The sequence below is a fragment of the Amborella trichopoda genome, chromosome 2 (assembly GCF_054954075.1).
Source record: "Amborella trichopoda isolate Santa Cruz 75 chromosome 2, AtrichopodaSantaCruz75HAP2 v2.0, whole genome shotgun sequence".
Classification (NCBI taxonomy): domain Eukaryota; kingdom Viridiplantae; phylum Streptophyta; class Magnoliopsida; order Amborellales; family Amborellaceae; genus Amborella; species Amborella trichopoda.
Genome location: NC_142337.1, coordinates 50,367,898 through 50,394,047, shown reverse-complemented (window position 1 = coordinate 50,394,047; position 26,150 = coordinate 50,367,898). Strand labels below are relative to the sequence as shown.

General features: G+C 35.5%; 1 protein-coding gene across 2 annotated transcripts; it reads left to right on the top strand.

Moving 5' to 3' along the window:
- The first annotated feature begins 1,590 nt into the window (after positions 1-1,590).
- On the top strand, positions 1,591-26,150 carry LOC18431605 (myosin-1). Of its 2 annotated transcripts, XM_020665536.2 has the most exons (25): positions 1,638-2,102; positions 2,280-2,992; positions 7,824-7,925; positions 8,117-8,260; positions 8,342-8,492; positions 8,675-8,702; positions 9,662-9,827; positions 10,217-10,280; positions 10,438-10,451; positions 10,536-10,620; positions 15,728-15,831; positions 15,946-16,084; positions 16,718-16,836; positions 16,931-17,083; positions 17,180-17,269; positions 18,287-18,364; positions 18,615-18,773; positions 18,856-19,059; positions 19,577-19,782; positions 19,914-20,049; positions 20,445-20,574; positions 21,043-21,189; positions 21,286-21,401; positions 22,718-22,918; positions 25,407-26,150. In XM_020665536.2, exons 2-25 carry the CDS (start codon positions 2,471-2,473, stop codon positions 25,857-25,859), a joined length of 3,711 nt encoding a protein of 1,236 aa, XP_020521195.2. In that variant the 5' UTR covers positions 1,638-2,102; positions 2,280-2,470; the 3' UTR covers positions 25,860-26,150. The 2 variants fall into 2 exon arrangements, with proteins under 2 accessions (XP_006841789.3, XP_020521195.2); XM_006841726.4 differs by having other exon boundaries at positions 1,591-2,992.

Sequence of the window (26,150 nt, the reverse complement as noted above, 5' to 3'; positions counted from 1 at the left end):
GTACATATATGTGACATAGATGATAGATATTTATAGAGCTCCATAAATAAATTTCATCAAAATCTCCTTAGCAATATGATAACTTGTTTTTGTTTTTCCTTTATTTGTTTATATATATATATATATATATGGTTGTAAAACAAACTTTACACACCAACGAAGGTACATCAAAGCCATTTTTAGTAATTTGAAAGGGTTGCATGAGGGCATTAAAAATGGCGTGTGGCATATGTAACATACACGTGGGGCAAAAATTTTATTTGTTTATTTAATATATATATATATATATATATATATATATATATATATATATATATATATATAAAACAAACTTTACACACCAACAAAGGTACATCAAAGCCATTTTTAGTAATTTGAATACAAACTTTACACACCAACAAAGGTACATCAAAGCCATTTTTAGTAATTTGAATAGGTTGCATGAATGCATTAGAAATGGCATGTAGCATATGTAACGTACACGTGGGGCAAAAGGTTCTATATTACATGTAAAAGTTGACAAGAAAACGAAATCTTTCTATTGTGAGGAACGATATCCAAAACTTGTTGCGTCAGGAAAGGCTCTAAATTTTTAATCAAAGACCAATTTTAATGCCGGTTTAGAATCACCAAATACATTGCCTTTCCGTACTACATCTTTCAATTAATTCGGGCAACATTTATTTGTCTCAATTTCAAAATAGGAATGGTGGAGAGAATGATTGCACTATTTTATGTAGTTAGGATTGTAAATATCAGGGGTCCGCACAACATCAAAGGAGCAATAAAATTTTTTAATTAATTTTGAATAACTTAAGATAAAGCATACTGATGAATGCTATTGCTCCTTTGACGTCTCATGTACTGTATATTAGTAAATCGTTGTTGTATGTTTTATGAAAAAGAGACAATTTATTTTTAACACAAAAATGTCACAATCACTCTTGTTCTTTGAATTTCAAATCAAGTAGTTGTGGCCTAGACTAAGAGTTTAGAAAAGAAAATTTCTTAAATTTCATGACATATCCTATGTCATCCAATTTAACTTTTAATGGTTATGACTAATTGTGACCACCTTGTAAGAAAGATAACTAGTCACATGGTATGTAATCACAATTTATAATTTTAAGGGTACGGTTTATATAAGGCCAAGGTTCGAAACAATCAAAATAAAGCACACCTTCAAATAGTGTTGAGAAATGGGGTTTCAATACTGAAAATCTTTGTGATATCTTTAAAATATATTTTCATTTCTAATTATAAAATTTAAAGCTTTAAAAATAATTGTAGATCGAGCAGATCTATGAAAATTTGAAAATCTTGAAAATTGACGGTCCAAAAATACATTACAAGATGTACTATTTTCAAAACTTGAAATCCAATGTTTCCTTTATTTTCAAATACCTCGAGGTCGAGATCATCAATTTGAGGATATTTGAGCATCAAAACAACCTCTACTAGTAAAATCTTAGAGCCTCTCCCTTATATAAACTTTTTCCTTAAGAAGTTAAAATTTGAATTGAGAGGCCTTGTATGAAATTCTGTCCCGAAGAAGGGTTCTTTATTTGCGGTCACTTTCCATGTTGAACTGTAAGAACAAAATAATTTTTAAAGCCGTTGGGGTCCTTAACTTTTCCCATCAAACTATGGTTTTTCCAGATCCCATGTGCAGAATAATAGCAAAAACCAAGGTGAAAATTTGGGGTTTGAAGGTGAATTTTTGAACTCCTTAATCGTCGGCTGGGATCCAATTAGGGTTTTTGTGGCAGAAATCCCAATGAAAACGACCTTCACTCGGCTTTAATGGCGAATATAACCCTGAATCTGTCTTATTTGATCCTCTGGTTTCACTATTACTTTTTAATGGTTTGATTTTTTCTCATACATGAGGCAATGCGGGATTTGGACTGGACTTGAAATGCTCATTCTCTCTTTGTTTGTGGTGAAATAAGCTTTCTCTGCCTATTTAATGGCGACATGTTGTTATCTCTGTATTCGAGGCTAGCATTTTCGCCTTTTACGGTTGGAAATATTTGGGGGAATTCCAAAAAGCTGGAGAGAGACTAAGATATTATATTTGAATCATTTTTTCCATGGAAATGGTAATGGCGGATTGTCAATCAAGGACCTTTTAATGGATGATTTTTGTGTAGAATTTTTGTCAATTTATATACTGATTAATAGTTTCCTGTAGTGATACTGTGTAAATTAATATTCGGTAAATTATGATTTTGGACGAGTCTGGGAGAAAATTTGAATGTGTGTTTCAAATCATGCAGAAGAAGTCCATGATTATAGATGGGGGGTTCTCAACTTTAGCTCATCCATTTTGTACCGAGGATATAAGGGTGTAGATTGAAGATATATGAAACAATTATTTATGTAGCTTTGGTTTATTCGGTATGAGATGATGCATGATGAATTGAAGAAGCTAGAGCTTTTGTAAGGAATTTTTGAATTTCGGTTAAGTATGGTTTCGACAATGGTGCCCTGTTCTGGTACCAGGAGCTCCTTAGAAGAGATGCTTGACTCCATTAAGAAAAGGGATGAGAGGTCCAAAGATACACCGCCTGCTTTGCCTGTTAGACCCACCTCAAAAGCTAGATTGCCCTCTTCAATTCAAACAAGAAGGTCTTTACCTATTAATTTCAAAATTGCAGATGCCCCAGATTACCTTCCTTGTGATGCAGTTAAAGATATTTCTAGTGCTAAGAAGCTCAGAAGCGAAGAGAGAGAAAAGGTTTCGGATTTGGTTTTGCCAAGTAAATTGAGTAATGGAGATGAGGTGGAGAGCGAGCCCAAGGGTAAAATTGATAATAGTTTGATTGAACAGGGAACTGTTGAATCGCCATATATTAGGAACAGAGAGAGGTGGAAGTCGATTGAGAGGTTGGTTGAGAGTGATGAGTTGGAGGAGACTAGCGAGCCTCTCGCCTCGTCAGTGCCTAAGGAATTCAGGTGGAATGGTGAAGATGGTTTTGTTCTTAAGAAGGTAAAGGGTTTCCTTATATTGTTATTATTGTTATCATGATGATGATGATTTGTCAACATTGAGGAGACTATTCCATTCTTTGATTGATAAATAGTTTCACAAAACTAAAAGAATTCCTTTGGAAGTAAAGGTCTGTCATTGATATTTGCATACTTACCTGTGTTTGTGATTTTTAGCGGCTGTAGCTGTTAGTAGAAAATTTGCTTACAAATCCAAATTTGGGTGACTATTTTTATTTTTGCAGTGGGATACTCGTGCTAATTTTTAAGTTTTTATCCATCTATACACCATCATATAGATATTTTCTCAGTGACAGTCTCTTGAAGCATTTATCCTAAAATGCTTTCAGATGATTAATCTGGGTTGGCTTGTGATGAAAGTTAGTATTAGATCTGTACAGGCTAAGGAACTGCTAGAATGCTGTTTATGAGATTTGCGGTGGAGCAACGTCTGCAACAATCAAAGTGTCAGATATTGGACCATATATAGGATAAAGTTTGTTATTATTTAATGTTTGTAAAGGAAAATGGCTAAAATTTGCAATTCCTGTCAGACTATGGGTTGAATACAGTGAATAAATTATACAGATTGACACATGAAATTAGCTGTACTATATTTGAAAATGTAAAATTTTCTTCCACTGGTTAATATTGAACAATGAAGGGCATGATAGCTATGTATGAATGCGGGTCATTGTGTACAATAGGTATTCTGTCCTCAATCCATTGCTACCAAACCAAGTTTTTACCAAAACCAGCCCAGGCTTTCCAATTGTTGATCCATGTGCTGGATTAGGTGTAAGTGTGGACACTGTAAGGTGCAAGCCAGTTTACTAGAATTCATTAATTGCATTTATCGAACTCCCTGTGGTTTGTTCTTTCTTGAAATAGTTGTGGCTGCCAGAATCTCTCAAAACAGTTAGCTATTTAGCATCTGTATTTTTCAGAAGTATCTGTTGCGCTGCTCTTTAAAATTTTGCTTACTATGATCTACCCTGTCAATTGCAAAGTAAACACTTGAAATAATTTGCACAAGAGTAGTATTTATAAAGGAACCATAATATGAACCAACGCGAAGGAAAATTAAATAAAAAAATCTAACTTGTGCTCAGGATTCTTTCCATATTGTAATTCAATTTTCTTGTATACCTCCTTGTCCATTTCTTAAATTATCAATAGTTTTCAGAGTTAAAAATGTGAAAATGCAAGTGTCTTGGTGTTGCCCTGGGGTGTTATATGAGTGACTAGGTATGCTCTTATGAAGCCTCCGTTACCTATATTTCCTTCTCCCTAGATCTCTGCTTCCCCGTGGTCTTAATTCATTTCTTACTGAGAACATCATTTGATTTTACATTACCAGGTGGGGAAGCCATTATCTATTTTTTGTACATCATCACCTTCCTTAGCTGGTTGAGACCCATAAGAATACTTATTTTCATTCCTTTTTTTTATTTAATCATTTACTGCTTATTCTATCTGCACAGTTGGTCATTTGCCATCTTACTTGAACAAGTACTTTCTTGTGAGCTGTGTTACAAGTATTCTTCCATTTGGGTGCCATAACCTTGTCATACACGTATCAACACACGTGCTAGTTTTATATTCTTTTGGATTCTTCTGCTTGTTTGTTAACCATGATTGCATCATTTTAGAGACTCGATCTTCTCTTTTTTTCTGATTGGGCAAATTGAACTTTTAAAATGTCTATGAAACTTCCAAAATATCTGCAAATTGAGTAAATTATGGTATTACTGATTATCTCTTGCTCCACATTATGAAATGGAATACTAGTAAAACATTTGGATTTGATTGTCTCTTCATAATATAGCTGTGTCACCAAATCCTCTTCCTCATAGCATGAGGAATTTGATAACCTGTACAGGTGTCAGACACTGAGACATATGCCCCTCTCCATGCAATGTAGCTTGTGAGGTGCTACATTCTCTTAAACACCAACAACTTGTGTTTTTAGTGATAACATTCAAATACCAATGGGCAATTTATAACAAAGAATGTGCATGTCAGATGTAGTTACTACTCTAGCACGTGCTCTTATAATATCACTAGATTTAGAATTATGCATGAGGAAAGGTCCAGAGCATGACATGCTTATTTTTAAATCCTAAATCAAGTGGATGAGAGCTTAGTGTTTCTTACACAAAAAGTAAACATTGAATAGCCTGCAAGACAGTGCGAAGGTCAAACCTTTCAGCTTTGACACTTCTATGTGTAGTTGTTGGCACAGGTTGTTAAATTCTTGTGAAGAAAAACCTAAAAAGATGGGTTTCTGTCTTGTGGCTTCACCCGGTTTAAACAAGGTTTTTGCTAGAGAAGAACGGAGGAACAAGATTCATGTAGTCGACTTCAAATAATTGGGATAAGGCTTGGATGATGATGATAATTTTGTCCTCTGCACCCAGGTCCTTGATTTTTGTAGGGTAGGGTGGTTGAGGATGTGGCGGAATATACCCTAGGGCCAAAATGTGCAAGTAAAGTGAAATCATGCCTCTTTTATTAGATCTAAGAGGAGTTTGGCCCTTTTTTACGACCAAAATTTCGCACATAATTGCCATTAGGCTAACTGTGTCCTATTTTAGTGCTAATGAACCTCGGGACAATCTTTTCTTTTGTTCTTCCAAATTCTCCAAACGTTTGGTAATTAGGGAAAATTCTAGATACCCCCCAAATTCAACTTTCTAAACATCCGACTCTCCAAAACTTTTTGTATCCCACCATAAACCCCATTACTATTTTTCTTTATATTTACCCCCCAAATCAAAAAGTAAATGGGTTTAAGACAAGAGTGCCCTTACTTTATTTATTCTCTTTTATTTGGAGTCACGCGACTCTCTCTCTACCGACACACACACTCTCTCTCTCTCCCCCAAAGTAAAAACCTATCCTCTCTCATTCTCTCTCTCTTATTCGCGGTAATGCGGTCTGGCACATAGGGTGTCGGACCGCATTGAGTTCCAGTAACGTGGCTTGTAATGCGGTCCAATGTCCAGTGTGCCGAACAGGGTAGATTTAAGTTAAGTGCTGGACCCAATTTTTTTTTGTGGTCTGGCACTTTTTTGTGCTGGACTGCAAAAAAATTTCTGTCTGGCACCCTATGTGTTGGATTGCATTACTAGAGAGAGAGAGAGAGAGAGAGCGAGAGAGAGAGAGGGAGAGATGATATAGGTTTTTAAAGAGACAAAATGAGAAAAAGAGGGAAAGAGAGGATATGGGTTTTTACTTTGAGAGAGAGAGAGAGTGTGGGTAGAGAGAGAGTCACGTTACTCCAAAAGTGGGAGAAGAGCAAAAGTAAGGGTATTTTTGTCCTAAATTATTGACTTTTTGATTTGGGGGGTAAATATAAAAAAAAATAATAATGGAGTTTAGGGTGGGATACAAAAAGTTTTCGGGGTAGGACGTCTAGAAAGTTGAATTTGGGGGGATCTTTATAATTTTCCCTTGTAATTATGTGTATAAAGCTATTTAGAGAATGTGGTTGTTTGGCACAAAATATTCCTAATAAGGGAGCGGTCTTTAAGTACCAGGCCCAGCCCATTCACTTGGTCTCCTGTGTATTTGGCTCATCCCATCTTGTGGATTAGGTCCGTGCTCAGGGCTAACAGGGATGGGCCTCAAAGATTAGTACATGCTTATAATATATTAAATGTTATAGTTACCATATTTAACCTGTCTTGTTTGGATTTGAATCTATTTGCATCCGCAGCAGATTCCTATGTTTGCTTCTGCAGCAGCTTCCTATGCATGTGCACAAGTGTAAACATTTATCTTTTGTTTTTTTTGGAAAATAATTAAGCATTGTCCAACTTTCTCCTCATGAGGTATATCTATTTATCAATTATGTGTCTAATCAACTCTCTCTCACTGCTCCAATGGAAAGGGGATATTCACTCTATAATAATTAAGATATTCAAAAAGTAATGTAAAAGGAACATTTGCATTATGGTAAATCCTTTAAACACAAAGTACATAAAGAGGTACAAATCAAATAACTTTTGCATGGCAAATACTGCAGTGGGAATGAGATTCCCAAAGGTCATCCCTGCTCTGGCCAACCTCTCTTTTTCCAAATCGTTCGCAATTTTATTGGTCTCTCTTGGGGCATGATGGAAGCTAGCTATCAAAAAAGAGGGCAGGATAAAGGACTACCTGCCTGTCTCTCATCTGATCAATTTCATTTCTCATGCAGTAATATTTCCTCAATTTTTCTAGAACTTTATTTTCCAAAACAATTTTGGTTATGGATGTTTTAGCCTAATGCTGGTTCAAACAACATCCTCAAATGCCATGATTGCCAGACTTCCATGTTCGCAGCTACTACCATTGAAGAGGCTGCTATATCTTAGCCTCTTGACCTTGAAGCATTATCACTTATGGATTCATTTCTCTCTGAAAGGTTATTCTTATGACTTCTATTGTGTTTCTCATTTGTTTGGGAATATATCAGAACAATACCTGGAACAGTTTCTTATATCCTGAAGGAAATGTAGAATCTTGAAATATCAAGACGGGTACAGTTTACCCCTGGTTGGAAACATGCTTGCCTGTTACTTTAAACACAGAAACAGGGTAATCGGTCATTTGGAAAATTAGTAGGTTCAAGTATTATTCTGATATTATTCATCATGTGTGGGTGCTTTAGGTACCTTCCTGATACGCCCCTTTTATGGGTCTTGGAGCTTATGTGGTCCGTTAATGGATGTTGTCATTTGATTACCCTTATTTATCCACTTTTGGGATCCTATCTTTGTTTTATTTGAATGTCTCTTTTTTATTGATCTCTTTGTTTGAGTTGAACCTATTTCTTGAAATTTCAGAAGCTTCGAGTTTGGTGCCAACTTCCTGATGGCCAATGGGAGTCTGGAAAGATACAGTCGATTTCAGGGGAAGATGCTGTTGTATTGCTTTCAGATGGAAGGGTAAAGTTTAACTGTCGAGTCTTGACTATATGAATATACATGCACATAAATACATACAGTATAGACATATGTATGTGTATATGCATGTATATCTGTGGCTGTGTGCATATGAGTGTGCATGTGCGTATGTCGATGTGGTTGGTTGGGTTATGTTAACTGTTCCTGTTGTTTACCTTCTGTTTCAAATTTAGGTAGTGAAGGTGCAGACGGACAATGTGCTGCCTGCAAACCCCGATATCCTTGAGGGTGTGGATGACCTTATACAGCTCAGCTACTTAAATGAACCATCAGTTCTTCACAATCTGCAGTATAGATATTCTAAGGACATGATTTATGTAAGTCTCTTTCATTTCCAGCTTAAAAAGATTTCCCATTTCTCTTGCTTAAGAGCTATGAGTTTACTGTTTCTTATGCAGACTAAGGCAGGTCCAGTTTTGGTTGCAATCAACCCTTTCAAAGAGGTGCCTTTTTATGGCAATAAATTTATTGGATCCTATCGGCGGAAACTTATGGATGATCCACATGTCTACGCCATTGCAGATACTGCTTTTAATGAAATGATGAGAGGTGACTGTGATAGTAAATTTGTCTGAAAATTTAATTTTGACCTTGGTGCAATTGTTTTGTTTTGTAATTTTCAATTTTGAAATAGTAATTCAGAATTTTTTTTGGAGAATCGGTGTTTATTGAATAAGCATGTCCGATGTTTTTCCTCAAGCATTGACAGTCTTTTGCAATGACTTCTGCAGATGAAGTGAATCAATCGATTATAATAAGGTGAGTCAAAGCAATTCAGTTCACTATTTTTGCTTTGATTTTGAAGTATCTGATTTAGTTTTTTATGATGAATGTCTATGATTAGATCATGTGCAAGAGTATTGGATTTGGTTTTACTTTTTTGATAAAAGAAATTTTGAAGCATCTTCCACTTTTGGTTCGTTTTCAAAATATATGCTTCGTCTTTTGCCTTACTCTTTCTATCTTGTTACACTGTCCTGTTAGGAGGTTTGCATGTGTATATTGGCAAACTTTTACCTTTTTTCTTTACTTTTTGTTATACTGTATGAAAGAGTGTTTTTGGTCTTTTTCTATGCGAAAGCTTTCAATTTGCTACTGGGTATAGGGGATTCATATATGCCACCTGTCTCACAGCCATCCGATTTGAATGGACAGCTGAGATAGCCCCAATCACAATGTCACGCCTAAACACTATTTTAATTTTTTCAATACAAATCAGATTGACACTAAATTTGGGGCATCCAATGCTCTCATAAATTCGCACATATAAAAAGTGTAAAAAAATATTTCCGGTAAAATAACATGACCAAAATGCCCCTGAAAGTTTTAGGAGCAGTTTGGTCATTTTAATTTTTGGAAATATTTTTACTATTGTTTTAGGTGCGCCCCATTGAGCTAATGACATGCACCAAATTTCATGTTCATATGATATGCATTAAAAAAAAAAAAGTACTTTGAGGCATCAGATCTAGGTCAAACCTTCAGGGGTTCACTTGTGACATTATGGCTAAGGGTATCCCAACCATCCATTCAGATCGGACAGCTGGGAGAGAGTGGCATATATTAATTTCCTATGCGTAGTTGCATAGAGAAAGCTTTCCCTAGACCATGCTCTGGGCACATTGTGTATATAGGAACCAATGGTCTTGAGAAATGATATTGGTAATCTTCAAAAAGTTGGCGTTATCGATCTTGTAACACTTTATATCTCACTACAGTGGTGAAAGTGGTGCTGGGAAAACAGAAACAGCAAAGATTGCCATGCAATATTTGGCAGCATTGGGAGGAGGCAGTGGAATAGAATATGAAGTCCTGCAGACAAATGAAATCCTGGAAGCTTTTGGCAATGCAAAAACATCAAGAAATGACAACTCTAGTAGATTTGTAATTCTCTTCCTTTCCTTTTTGTGAAAATATTTTACCATCTATCATCTTTAATATTTTGTGATGACCACACTATCTTTCAATCGAACATGTAATTTTATTTACTTTTGATTTTTATAGGAGATTTTCCTTAGTATTGTCAGTTGTCATATTATTGGTTTATGTCGGTCTTTCATTTGGACATGTATAATCTTCATGGGTAGTTGGGAGATATTTTCTGTCATTTGCATCATGCTTTTGTGTTCTCAATATATTGAATGTTTCCTTGTGATTCGTTTCAGTGTTATGCTGTTTACTTGATCAACTAATCCAGAATTTACCATGTGGATGATTATGTTGGTAACTTTTACATTCAGATCCATCTGATACAAATCTCTGGTGCTTTATAGGGAAAGCTGATAGAAATACATTTCGGTAATACTGGAAAGATATGTGGTGCCAAAATCCAGACATGTAAGGAGAATATCACCATGAAACTGAAATCTATAGTTATTGCAAAGCGCTATGGTTTCTCTTTTTCAATTACAATGCCTACTTATTCATATGGATTCTGACTTTTGATTCTCTTTTGTTTCTGCAATGTTCAAATTACCGCTTGCTTGTTGGATAGTTTTGCTGGAGAAGGTATTTTCACTCTCACATCCCGCCACAGATTTGTTTGTCAATGTCTTTATTTTCCTAAAATTATTTATGCATATTTCTGTGCAGTCAAGAGTGGTTCAAAGGGCAAAGGGAGAAAGGTCATACCATATCTTTTATCAACTTTGTGCTGGAGCTCCTCCTTCACTTAGAGGTATGTTATGTGCTTATTGTCATCTTTACATATGATATGATTCTTTTGTTACATCGTTATGGCCAGAATGGGAGATAAATTCACTTGTGTGATTTCTTTACATAATCTTTCGTGAATATCTATGCTTTTGCCGAACTTTAAATGTCAAGCTCGAGATGTCCAGGTGTTTCTTATATTCCTCGTTTTATATAGTGATCTGTCCATTTTTTATGGTGATTAATTTTTAGTAGAATATTCATTGATGGGAAAGACCGGACATGTGCTTTTTCCTAGTCCGCTCAGTTCCTCAGGACCAGCTGGTCCATTGAATTGGTCATGAACTTGTGGAATGGCCTGTCCAATGTTTGGGTCAGCCAGTCCACTGGTCCAGAACCAAACCAGCTGGTCCCAATGAGGTTGCAAAATTACTAGAAAGCCTTTTTTTTTTAAAAGGCCATTTTTTTTTTTTTTGTTCTTTTAAATTTCTTTAGGGGCATTTGCATAATGTACATCATTTGGGGTTGTGGGGGTAAAATATATTGTTTTGAGAGAGATCATTTGTCTCTCTCTCTCTCTCTCTATATATATATATATATATATATATATATATATAGATATATATATATAGATATAGGTTATTTTAGAATACCCCACACTAATGGTGAACCTAGTATTTACTACTCCAAATTTATTTACCAGACAATACCCTTACATAGTCAAAAATGACTTTTTACCATAAATATTTCATATGCTTTGGAAAGGATATTTGGTCTTTTTAAAATCCCTCCAAAACTCAATTTCAAATTTAAAATGATGATTGGACTTTAAAAAGTTAAGTTAAAATTACAACTATACCATTGCTAATATACTTTTCAGGTAAGCCATTGCTAATATACTTTTTTTATTTGTAAGGGCATTTGATGTAAAAAAATTTGGAGTACTAAATTCTAAGTTCATCATTAGTATGGTGTATTCTAGAATAACCCACGTATATATATATATATATATATATATATATATATATATATATATATATATATATATATTCATATATGTAAATATATATGAAAAAATATACAATGAGGCCATTTACCTTTGGTATGAGGTGGTCACAATTAATCGTGACCATGGATGTGAAATTGGATCGTTGCATTTATTTCATTGACCATGCTCAAACTTCAAAAGAAAATTTCTCGAACTTTGTTACAAACTCGAGCTATCAGATTTCGCATCGGATGGTTATAAGTAATTGTGACTCCTTGTATCAAAGGTAAATGGTCTCATTGTATACAATCCCTATATATATGATACCTGAAAGAATACAAAAAATTGGGCGAAATTTTGGCGATCTTCAAATGGGAATCCGGCCATCAAAGCACCCATATTTGGTGCCTTAAGCTTAGTTCACCCCTTTTTTGATAGTTTGTTTTCTTCTTGGAAAAAATAGAAAAAAAATAGTATTTAGGGTTTTCGTAAGAAATAATTTTTTGTCGTGTTTATGGTTGTTTCTTGTATTCTTATCCATGGTTTGCGTGAATAAGTTTAATCTTGTTTGGTTTTGGCTTTTTGCTAAGATTGTATCGTATGTGCATTCTTCTCCTGCTTTGTGTGTAAAAATTGTTTCTTCGTTTTTTTTTGTTTTCATTTGCTTTTATTTTTCTTTAATACATAAATGAACTAAAGAATATTTAGGAGTAATTAGATGACAATGAAGCTGGAGAAGATGATGATTAATGAGTAAATTGCTTTGATATTTGAGTATAATATGCACTTTGTTTGTAATATTGTAATTGTAACAAACTTTTTAACTTTTTAAGGGCTATGGGATCATAAAATCTGTAGTGTAGAGTTTTGGAGACTTGCAGAGTATAAGTTTGTACTCTTTTTATGAGTCTATAAGTCCATATTATGATTATCGGCTTCTTATTTAGTTGTTTTCATGTTTTTTGCTTGAAATAGTTGTTCTTATTGGAATTATGTCCTTTTAAGGTCCTAAATTCCTTTATTTTCAATGGCTCTTGACTTCAATGGGAGTATGAGAGTGACATAACTTTAGAATCTTGGCGCACTTGGACCAAGAGTCATGGAACCAATTAGGTCATGTGGAGGTTTTATATATGGGAGGTACCGAGAGGGTTGAGGGTTACCTCTAAGTTAGAGTCGATTGGTATGTTTGTGCCTCATGACTGAGTGATGGGCCAGGACATTAGAATGTATGTATGAGCTTCATGATTAGAAGTTTTGTACAGGAAAGGGCCAGTAGAGGGCATTGGCCTAAATCCTTGACAACTACAAACCTTCTCATAGCATGTGCATATACAGTCGTAATGCATGGGAAGCCGCTCTTTCAGGGATCCAGTGGATAGAGTTATGCACACGTGTGAAGAGAGAAACTCCCACACCTTGTGTGCATGTCCTCTAGGGGGTGCATCTGAAATCCGCTTAAACTTAGGTATTTAGAGTCGAACATCGGTTTGACTTTGATAGGCTAATATCATGAGCCCCTGATTATACACCGTGGGTCATGAATTTGTTGGGTCATTCTGGGAAGGTGGCTTTGGATTCCGGGTCTAGTTGAATGGAGTGCTTTGTTTTATAATTCGACTCTGAGGATCCTAATTTCCCTTGTAAATGTTTTTAATAAATACCAAAATGTTTTATTTTGATGAAAAATTATTAACATGATTTTTATGGATTTATGAAATTTTTTCTGGGCAAGGAAATTTGTTTCCCATAATTATTTTGAAGTAATGACAATTAAGGATAGCCCCCTGGGACCTACAAGGGACACCCAAATGGCCAATGCGTGTCCAGGTGCTAACCCCATGGGGCCCCATGTCTCCCCATGTGGAGATGGCATGGGGGTGACGTCAACCCCATGAGGGGACCCCCTTGTCATTTCATTTATTTATATTATGTATTGTGTAGTTTTGATTTTCGATTTTCCATAAATATTGGATTTTGGGAAATTGATTTTTAGCACATGTTAAATGCCTAAAGCAGGTGGTTGAATTTTTATAAAATGGCACTTGGTCTAAAGATAAGAGGAAAAAGAGGGGCAATTAAAGTTCACCCCTTCTATATGTCACACAAAGGATTTTTATGGGTGTAAATGGTAGAAAACCCCATATATATATATATATTGAAAAAATATTATATGCTACAAAAGTATAGCTTGTTCCTAAAAAGAGATGCCTTGTTTGGTGGATTTATGGGATAAGTGACTTTCTTGATAACGAGGAATTCTATGCAGATATTGTATCTTGTTGTTTTAGATGCTATTGCTTATTAGGAAAGTAAAGGAAGTGTACTATAAAGTGTGATGAGACTTGATTGGTTTATTAATTGGATTAGTTAAATGAGTCTTCGATTGTAATGTGTTTGGCCCTGTGATTTTAGATAAGATTTTATGCTAATTGTCAAGATGAAAACATTTGACTCAGAGTCAATAGTGGCATTCTTAATGGATTGCAAATTGATATTTAGGATGCTTTTTTCATTCTTGTTTTGTCGTGTTTAGCGTTATCATTTTATTGATATGTGAAAGTTATTGTTTTAAGTATCCTTCATAAGAATTGTCTGTTTTGTGAATGTGTGTTCATCTAGCATTTAATTTTGTATGCTTCTTGTTGTTTCTATTTTATGTTTAGTTAAATAAATTGTGAGTCTCATGGTATTGGAGATGTTATAAATCAATAATGTGATGTTTTATTTAAGAAATAAAATGGGTGGGAGATATTGGTTAATGGAAAAGACTTGTTTATGCATTTAAAAAATTTCCTTATTGAGATTTTGTCATGGAGCGGAACTTTGGCGGGATGCTTTAGAATATAAAGATTTTAAAATTAGCCATACTAAGATAAAATATATGGAATGCAAATTTAGTAATAATAAGAGCAGAAATGAGGAATTGGTTATGATTAATGACCAAAAAGTACCCGAAAGAGATTATTTTCGATATCTTGGGTCAATAATCCATGAGAAAGGAGTGATTGAGGATGATGGTGTTTAAGAAGTAGAGTTGATGGACGAAATGGAGATGAGCTTTTGGAGTCTTATGCGATCGTCGGGAAGTTCTATAGGATGACTATAAGACCCGCCATGCTATGGGATGGAATGTTGGCAGTCAAGAAACAACTTATCTATAGAATGACTGTAATTGAGATGATGATGTTGAGATGGATGAATGGAAAAACAAGGAATGATAGAATTTGAATGAATACATTTGAGGGACTTAGGGTAGCTCCAATAGGCAATAAAAAGTTGACTTAGGTAGTATGGTCGTGTGCAACGTTGACCTAGAACAACACCAGTTATGAGGGGTGATTTGGCTCAAGTTAAAGGTTCTAAAAGGGCAGGGATGGATGGAGGAACTGAGAAAAGATATGGTAACTTATGGTCTGACTGAGGGTACGACCCTTGATAGAGTGGAATGGCGAAGCAGGATTCATGTAGCCGAACCCAAATAGTTGGTATAAGGCTCAGACGATGATGATGATTGAGATTTTGAGATTCAGTAAATTTTACAAGGATAATGCAGCTTTCGCGGTTGAATTTTAATTTTTTTATGTTGGGTGACATAACTATCAAACTTTTGAATATATTTATGTAACCTAATTACTCTCATTATCAGTTATAAAGAACCCTATATAAAGTTCACATATTTTCATTTCTTTAGCAAAGTTTTCTATAAATCTGATTTATTTATGATGTGGTCGGCATATTTCTTCCAATAGATACCCTTAATTAATATGTTTACAGACTGACTTTAAAAAAGGTTCTTGACGTCAAGGTACACATTGTGTCTAGGCAGTATTTTCATTTTCTCAATTTTAGACACTGTAAATTGGGTTAAAAAAAGAGTAGAAAATGACATAAGGTGCTTCCCTAGATACTAGATAGCTTCCTTGTGTTTCTAGATTTTTTTTTTTTAATATGTAGTGATAGTTTTGTTTTGTGAGTTTATTCAACCTAAAGGTATTCAAGGTTGGCCTCTTACTGATTTGTTTTTGATCAGTTGGGAATCTGTTTTCTCAAATCAGTGGCAAGATTTACTTTCTCCGTCTATTGTAAGAATAATTGTGGTTGTATTTAACATTTATCGAGGTAACTCTGTTTTCCCTTGCAGAGCGGTTGAACTTGAAGTTGGCAAGTGATTATGAGTACTTGCGTCAAAGTGACTGCTTGACAATTGACGAGGTTGATGATGCACAGAGGTTTCGCATGCTAACAGTAAGCTAGAAAATGTCCTATGAAAGAATGAAGATTATATTCTAAAAACGTTTTAGGTCTGTGCTTTACATATTTATTACATAAGCATTTATGTGCTTGCATTTCTCTGACCAGGAAGCCTTGAACACTGTTCAAATATGTAAAGAAGACCAGGATAATGTGTTTTCAATGCTTGCAGCAGTTCTATGGCTGGGGAATGTTTCTTTTAAAGTGATTGACAATGAAAATCATGTAGATTTTGTTACCAATGAAGGTATTGATGTTTCTATTTTGTGAAATTGTCATGCCAAATTATCTTGTTTGCATATGTTTATGGGATTTCTTTGATTTTCTCAAAGGAAAGGTCAGTAACTGATAATTTCAATGGCAATCCTCTTTATTGAAACCTCTTTATTCATCATGTTGTATGTGGCAGGAAGTTTAATTAATACCAATATTCAAGCATTATGAAGGACCTATTGTTAGGGCCATCTATTTATCGTTCACATTTCTTTTTGTTTGCAAGAATTGACTATATGCAATTTACTATTCACAAATACTGTATATTTGTGGAAATAAGAATAATAACCATTACATCGTATGAAATTCCCGCAGAAAGTACCAAATCTCTAAATCCTGCATTTCCAAACCATCTCATATGCCCCCATTTTTACTGGAACTATATAGACAATGTAGAAAGAAAAAAGTTCTTATTTATGCAGATCTTGAGAAACAAACTAACTAATTGTTACTGACTCGATAGATTTTATTGATGATGTATTGGTAATCTGGATTGTTATCGTTGGAGTTCAGGCATGTAAAACTACCATATTTTTATTGTGGGAGTTCAATCATGTAAATTTACCAATATTCGGACTCACCATGTTGAAATGTTTTTTGGTTACAGGGATAAATAATGCAGCGACATTGATGGGTTGCAGTGCTGAAGATCTCAAGCTAGTATTGTCCACCCGTAAAATTCGAGCAGGCAATGATAATATTGTTCAAAAGCTAACATTATCACAGGTTATAAAATTTATTATAATATTTTCTGTTGTTTATTTCTCTTTTCTAATTGTTGAAGCTCCACTAAAGTTGTTTTTGTTCCATTTTACCCTAGGCCATTGACACGAGGGATGCATTGGCAAAATCAATATATGCTAGCTTGTTTGACTGGCTTGTAGAACAAATTAACAAGTCACTTGAAGTGGGAAAGCGGCGTACTGGGAGGTCCATAAGCATACTGGACATCTATGGATTTGAATCTTTTCATGTATGCATGATTTCTACTAACACATGTTGAAGATTTGTCCAATTAAAATTATTTGTAGATTTTCACTGTTACCTAATTATTGGTTGTGCTTTTCAGAAAAATAGCTTTGAGCAATTCTGTATAAATTATGCAAATGAGAGGCTACAACAGCATTTCAATCGGCATTTATTCAAGCTCGAACAAGAGGTATGACTTTAGGATTTGCAGATACCAAGATAGTGAAATTTCCATGGATTTTTCTTTTGAATCTGGATATTGGTTTTTTTATAGCAGAAGTCCTTTATCATGTATGGTGGAATCATGTAAAACCCAAATTTGTGGAATTATTCTGCGAAATAAAATGTAGGACAATATTTCTTAAGTAGTTGAATCATTGTGTTAGAATCCTGGACTGAATGGCCAATTTTTTATTGGTTGTTGCTGAGTACCTTTTTGTATGTTGTGCTTATCTGAATGTTGTTTCTTTTTTGTGAGCTCCTTTTACATGAGAAAAGTGGCTGAGTGGCACGAAGAAAGAAAGGTGTATTGCATGCAAACTTGATCCATGTTTTTTAGTGATAAGAGTCTCTTAACGCTAATTTCACATTTAGCATAGAACTAATAGAAGAAAAGAAAAAAAAAAAAAAAACAAGACAAACTCAAGAGACTTGCTGTGTTGCTGAGCAAGTCCACTCGGGCAAGTACTCAGTCAACTTGGCAAATTTTTAAATAGTGGAAGGAAATGTGAAGTCCAATAGAGTTTAGTATGTTTTGTGATAACTAGTTAAGCTGTTTTACTTATCGATAAAAAAAAATATTCTAGTGGTGCTATTCTAATTGGAGTTTAGACTTTCCAAGCAGATAGATAAATCCTCTAGGATGCCCTCTGAAGACAATTTTTACCATTTGAGCATGTTTGAGAACTTAAGATACAATGGAGTCCCTAGGCTTTCTTTACCCCAGGGTATTCAACTGGTCCTGAATCCAGAATGTAAACAGAGCATCTTTTATCAAGTATCTCATTACCTTATTTAGATATGTCATTATTGGGTAGTAAATGAAATCCTTGTCAATTCCAATTTCCAAATGGGTTATGTCATTATCTGTTGCTAAACACAATTACTCTCAGTTTCAGAAATTATTAATATTTTAGTATTAGCTTGTCAGTATTTTTTTTTATGGTTGGAGAAATATATCGAACTTCTCATGAATAATTTGTTGCAGGAGTATACACAAGATGGAATAGATTGGACAAAAGTTGATTTTGAGGACAACCAAGAATGCCTGAATCTATTTGAGAAGGTATTAGAATTATTCAACCTTAAAAAATTACCAGCTAGACTAATCAAAATGGAAATGGGAGTATGTAGTCATTTTGTATATATTCCTATTAGTGGGCGTCTTATTTATATCACGTCTTATTCCGTGAATTGATTTAGGATATTTACTTTTGGGTAAAGTATATGCTCACATTTTTGTGTGACACTTTCTGTATGTGAGGTGCCATTATTTACAAGGCTTACATCTCTTCTATTATTCTTGTGTCTCGCAGAAACCTTTAGGGTTATTGTCTTTGTTGGATGAGGAGTCAACTTTTCCCAATGGTACCGACCTAACTTTTGCAAATAAGCTTAGGCAGCACTTGAATTCTAATCCTTGTTTCAAAGGAGAAAGGGGCAGGGCTTTCTGTGTTTGTCACTATGCTGGAGAGGTTGGTTTTGCTAAATTATTGAATATTCAAGTCAAAGCTCTTTCTATTGCATTCTAGTCAGATTGGTGTGGGATTCCAACAGGTTTTGTATGACACAACTGGCTTCCTGGAGAAGAACCGGGATTTGCTACACTGTGATTCTATCCAACTTCTCTCATCCTGCAATTGCCAACTACCTCAGAAGTTTGCCTCTACCATGCTTAATCACTCCCAGAAGCTAGTTAGTCCTCTATGGAGGCATGGCGGGGCTGATTCCCAGAAGCAAAGTGTTGGGACAAAGTTTAAGGTATGGCTACTGAAATGTTATGTGATTCCTGAAGCTTGAGGAAACTGCATTCTTAAATTTTACCTATTTTAGTGATATATTTGAACCTATGATAAACTTATTAGTTTAAATTATTTAGTAGTGTATGTTGATCTTGCCTTCTTTTTTTCATTCCTCATATTCTCACAGTGAAGTTGGATGATTCAAATATGAAATTTAAGGGTTGAGTTGCAGAACTTCATATGGCTGACATGCAATGATAATTTGTCTTGAAATGCACAAGTTACTGTATAGTAATGAATATACCATTCATGTTACTTTCGACAACAATTCTGTTATTGGAAGCATGTGAAATTTGCTTTGAGTTTTAACATCTGCTAGGAAGATCCTAGTGTTGCCTATAGAAAGTGGTTCATGACATACACCTATGTATTTGTATATTCTTTACACTATCTATTTGAGCTCATAATACATATTTTTTAAGTTGTAATATGCTCATAATGAAGTTTGCAACTGAGTGTCTGCAAATGTCTTCTAGGGTCAACTGTTTAAATTGATGCAACGATTGGAGAATACCACACCCCACTTTATTCGCTGTATAAAACCAAATAGTAAGCAGCTTCCTGGTGCCTATGAGAAGGATCTCGTCTTGCAGCAGCTTCGATGTTGTGGCGTCCTAGAGGTTGTTAGGATATCAAGGTCTGGTTATCCTACTAGAATGACTCATCATCACTTTGCAAGAAGGTAAATAATTCAGTTTAGTATCTCATGCTTTTTAGTTTTTTCTATTATTTTTTAATATCTGATCAAATGAATCTTATTTTATGTCAAATCATTATAGAGTTTTGCTAGATTCATTTGGATCTTTCCTGTAGGTATGGATTTCTCCTGTCGGAGAATGTTACTTCTCAAGATCCACTTAGTGTCTCGGTTGCTATTCTTCAGCAGTTCAACATACTACCTGATATGTATCAAGTTGGTTATACGAAGCTCTTTTTCCGAACAGGCCAGGTAAACCCTCTTTGTTTATGTACTTCCAGTATGTTTTGTTTTCCCCATCTTCAGTTGCGTCTTATGCCATGTATTTTCATTTACACTTTTCTGAAGCTATGCTCTATTGGTTGGTAACGCTTTACTCATACATACACTCCTTTTGAGAAATAAATTTTTGGTTTTGAATTCAAGAACATAAGGTGCCAATTTAGAAGAATGCCACCATAAACATGAGGAATATGTAACATCGTGGAGAAATGAGGGAGAAATGGTGATGCATTTGGTAGTTTTACATCTATTACCACCAAAGAAGAAAAAATATTCTTTTTTCTGTGTGGTTTCCTTTCAATGGGAAGCTTCAGATTTGTCTATTCGTTGGTCTGCTAAATGTGTGATCTGTGGATGTTTTCTAGATTGGTGCACTGGAAGATACAAGAAACCGAACTTTGCAAGGCATCCTTGGGGTGCAAAAATGCTTTCGTGGTCGCCAAGCCCGCCGTCATTTCCAAGAACTCAAGAACGGAGTAGCTTTTCTCCAATCATGTAATTCATTCTGTACCTTTTACTTGAATGTTCCTATTTGCTTTCTTTCTTTTTTTTTCTCTGTTTTTGGATAAGCAGTTTACTATTTGTTTATTTCTTCCTTAAAAAACTCTGCTAGGTTCCTAACCAAGATTTGTTTGCATTTCAAATGCCAATTTGGGCCATTTGTTTTATTATAAAATGCCTGGATATTATTATTAATTATAATTAGGCAGTAACTTTTAAGGTGTGCTTGGATGGAGCACTAATCCTGACAAAAAGTGATTTTTTTTATATACTAGTTATGGAAGGCTTTCACAACACATTTTGTCTGCTCTATTTCTGGACCCTGATTATGAAAAGTGCTGCAAAGTGTCATTAAAGTCATACAGAATTTGGGGGGGGGGGGGGGGGGGGAGGGGATTGTCTCTAGTCTCTTGATTCCAATATATTGACTTTTTTCTTCCCATGGGCACTGTGCCTCTACAGATGTCAGGGGTGAGAGAGCAAGAAAAGAATTTGAGCTTCTTATAAGGAGACATCGAGCAGTTATTGCCATACAAAGACAAATAAAACGATGGATCACAAGGAAACGATATAATGACGGTTTGAGGGCTACAATATTTGTACAATCATGTAATTTCTTTTGTTCTTTTTTTTTGGTGAAAGAAATCTGTCTGCTTATATATTGGATGAAGCTGGATAACAACTTGTACCTTTATATTTTTATAGTCGTTCGTGGTTGGTTGGCTAGAAGAGATTATACTATTATGCGGGAGTTTGGAGAAGCAAATGTTCAGCATGCAGATGGCCAACTGCAGGCGCCTAAAAGGATCCTGGAAAAGAAGGTACTTTTACGTACTCTAGTTTTTACTTGTAAGATAGGCTTCCTTCCTATTTTTTTAGCTTTTCAGTGGTGAAATTTTGAGGTTAAAAATATATATTGCTGTATCCTAAAATTAGTGTGCTGTGATCTCTAAATTCTTTGGCTGCTTGGAGTTACAGTTTGTGGTATGTAACTTTTTCTTCTTAAATGTTTCCACACCATTTATTGGCATCAACGTGTGAAAATTTGTACATTTGAGTATAAGGATTTGGAGCATTTATCTATTGATAGAGATTGAATACAACTATTGTAGGATTGAAAATCATCCACCTTGATCATCTGTTACACTCTAGGAATTTGTCGTCATGAAATCATTGAATCCCTGGTCCATCCTTCAACCGCTTCACTACTTGTGTAAATGCTTTCAAAGTTTATATTTCTCTCTTTCCAAATTCCCCAAAAGACTACTGGGATAGAAAATCTTCTTGAAAATGTCACTTTTCTGGAAGGCTTGACTCATAGAGTAGTAAAAAATCCAAAAGGAAAAGATACACCTGACATATGACTAATGCAACGAAAGGTGATCGACAATATCGTCATCCTCTCTCCATGTAATTCACAAGTTCAATAACAGTATTTAACTCTCCTTTTTCTTCTTCTTCTTCTTCTTCTGTTTTTTTCCCTTTGGTTGCCATTCAAATGTAAGCACCTTGACTAGACCTTAATACTCCATAGTCCATACCTGATATTTTAGTTATCTTAAGTTCCCACCCTGCAAGTGATTAAGGATTCTACTTTGCAAAGACTTGACTGAGACCTTTCTGAAAATGATCCCAATTTGAGACCTTCAATGTGTCACTTTCAATATCGCCCCCTCTTTTTCTGGTGAAGTTAGCCTGCCCAAAATGGCCCCTGACAAAACTCATCGACTTTCGAATCCCTTTTGAGATACGAATTACGAACTTCACAATGGAGCTAGGTCTCAAGGCTGGGAAACCTGGCTGGTACCACACCAAATGTCCTTCAAACCATGCCTGTTTGCTTGAAAATCTATTGCATATGTACGTGTATGTACAAATTTCATGTATAGTTGAACATATCAGTTCGAAAAAGGACCATTTATGTGAAACTCCTAATCTTGAGGGTGCGAAATGTGTGTGTAATTACAAGTCCAAGAAAGTGTTCATGATAAGAAACTTCTACATGAAGTACATACATTGTCTCTAGCTTTTTACAAATACAGTAATGATCCCTGTTTTTTTCTCCTATTTCACAATATACATGCCTTGGCCTTGGGTTCCAGTCTAACATATAAAGAGTGTACCGTGTGGTGAGCAGGATTCGGTGTCTGTGAAGCCATCTGCCCTAGCTGAGCTCCAGAGGAGGATTTTGAAGGCTGAGGCTGCACTTCGAAACAAAGAAGAAGATAATTTAGTGCTGAACCAGCAGCTGCAGCAATATGAGAAGAGATGGTCTGAATATGAGACAAGAATGAGGTCCATGGAGGAGACTTGGCAGAAGCAGATGACATCATTGCAGGTGACCTAGCTATAACTCATTCTTCTCCAATTTTCCTGAATATCCAGCTTTTCTTCTCCGCAATATGGTTCTGATGTTTCTTCTTGTTATGGGCCACTGTTTTTTCTAATTTGCGGCTTTCCTTTTTGGAAAATTGAAGAAGATAATTTAGAAGAAGTTGATTCTTGGTTTCAAAATGAAGACATGGACCCCGCTCCTTTATATCCAATAAAAACTAAATCTGTTATCAAGGGAGAGATGGATGGGACGACTAAAACTATTACTAAAAATCTATACTAAAAATACTTCTGTAGAGATAAAAAATAAAAAAACAAAAATAAAAAAAAATTCAGATGTTGCTTCCAATTCTGGGCTCTTCTTTCTAGCCACTAGATTTATTAAAATTTGATTGTTTCTGCTGCTTTTGGGCTTCTTCTTTCTTTTGCCTAGTAAAAATATCTTTTTTTGAGTTGGAAATTCAAATTTCAAAAACATATTTTCTGCCTGCGCATTTTTGGCCAAATCAGTTTCTCCTTTGTGTTTGTGTATTGGTGGCAAAAGTATTGTTTCTGGAATATGGAAGTTGTTGAATGGTAAGGTTGACCAAAATGCCCTTAATTTTAAGAGAAGCTTATCCTGGATTTTGGAAAATGATCAAAATACATTTCTTTGAGAAGTCGTTTGATAGTTATTAGCTTTCTGGTTGCTGACCAAGCTGTCGAGTAAGAGTTTTCATCTTTTATTACTATTAATTTGTTCCAAGTATGTCCGTGATTTTAGACCTGCAAAGATGCTTATATTGTTAAACGACCTATATCCCTTGTCTTTTTGTGAAAGGCCGAACTGCCACTTTCAAGGCCCTCCCCAATAATTCCTTTTCTCCAGTCACAATAACAGCACTTATGCCTGGTGACAACTGGGTCTTTTGGTGAAACAGGTGGCAAGGCCCCCAATAGCTTGCCTGTTACTATGAGGTGCAACATGATGTTTCACTTTTTATGAATGGTAACATGATGTTTTACATTATTAAAATAAAATGCATAGTTGTTTGAGGTAGGAGCGGGTTCGGTTCGGGAAATACATAACTGCTACAGGGTGGAAGCTCCCTTGGTTTAGGATCCACGTTCGTACATTCAACAAGTTAAGGAACAAGATCCTAGGATACCTGGGAGTGAGATCCCATGTCACTGGTATCGAGGTTTTGACTTGAAAGGATCTAAGCTCAACTATACATAAAACGAGATCAGTTAATAGCATATGATAAAATTAGCGTCGAGCCAATGCCTGCTTGATCCATTATCATACACCTTAGCTTATTACCAATGTCGTAGTTATAGTACTCCAATTTACTAGAATGATACAATTTAATAATATCATAAATTGACTTACTATGATATTAAACTATAGTTTTTAAATACCGTAATTCTAGTATACCACGATGTATACACCACAATTTAACTCATTCTAAAGAAATAAATCTATAATACTAAGGAGGGGAGCAATGTTTAATTAATAGTATAGTTCCTCTCCTTGGAGGGATCTTACAAGTATGTAGACCGAGATCCCATTTTATAAGGAGCGAGGTCCCTATTCCTCTAAGCCCAGCTGCCTCTAAGATCCGAGTTCCTAAGGTGGGACCTTGGCCTTACCCCCAAGATTCCCGCAACTATGATAAAATGACCAAAAGATGAGAGATTTCAAAATTGGATAAAGTTTATATAAGGTTGACACCTTAAAATGTAGGATTAAGGTGCACCTCTAAAATCCTTTAAAAATGTTGTTTTGATGTTACCAAAACATTGATCATCTCAACATCGAGATGTATATATATGAAGAAAAAAGAGATTTCAAGTCATAAAAATAGTACATCATGTAAAACATTACCTGGATCGTCTATTTTCATGTGTTTATTGATCTACTTAATTTACACCATTTTTGGAGTTTAAAATTTTATGATTAGAGATAAAAATAGATTCTCGCACCATCCCAAGAATTTGTTACACCAAAATTGCATCTCATGGCAAAGTTTGGAGTTGCACCTTAATTTGGTTGTTTAAAAGCTGCGACCTTATACAAACCACACCCACTTCAAAATTTACCAGACCACTTGGAATTGTTTGAGATTCTTTTAAGTTTTTACCATGGTGTATTAGAAGGTACACCACGGCAGTTGTACCTGTTATTGATGATGGTGGTGAATGATTAACAGTCCCAGCATGCCTGTAATTGCAAAATATAGTTGATCCCAAATATCCAGCATCAGGAATGAATCGTGGATATTCTTGTGATGTACCTCATATCACTCAGATGTGGCATACCCTTCATTGTCTTTGTGGGTATCGGGATTTTCATTTTGTGTAACAGAAACAAGCATTTAGATGTTTAGCAAAGGCTCTGGGAAGTCTCTCTCTCTCTCTCTCTCACACACACACACACACACATACACACTATTACGGGTGAACATTATTCACCTTAACAAATGCTCTATGTCATTATTTTCATTGAGCAGATGAGCCTTGCAGCAGCCAAGAGGAGCCTTGCCGCCGATGATGCCGTAAGGCTCGATGCATCACCCCTTGCCCACTCTTATGACTCGGAGGAATCCACCTCAATTGGCACAAGGACACCAGACTACATAGGTGGCACACCCAGCAAGCCTACAGTAGGACGGCCATCAGAGGCCACTGTTGTGGTTGGCCGCATGGCCAAGGAGTTTGATCAAAGGGCACAAGTCTTCAATGATGATGCAGGGTTCATAGTTGAGGTAAAGTCAGGGCACTCTGAGGCCTCACTTAACCCTGAAGATGAGCTGAGGAAACTAAAGCTTCGGTTTGAGGGTTGGAAGAAGGATTATAAAGTTCGGCTAAGAGAGACCAAGGCCACGCTTCACAAGCTTGGGGACTCAAATGTCGAGAAGTCGAAGAAAAAGTGGTGGGGTAAGAGGACCACAAGGGGTACGTGAATTTTGTATGTTTTCTTCTTGGGTTTGGGGGAGTAATTTTTGTTGTCCATTTTATTGCGTACGTGCATATTGTTTTCTGTATATATGAAAGCTTTGGCATGGTTGGTTTTCATATGATTGTAGGGAGTGGATCTGTCTATCCCCCTTCCCTCATCTCCCTGTCTGTATATGTAATGTGAATTTCACGTCATAATTAGGGACGTATTTGATGTGTTTCTGTAGTTGCCCGGAAATTTGATTCATATGGAGGGTGGTGTGGGGATTCTATAGAAAAAGTACGTCTTTCATTCA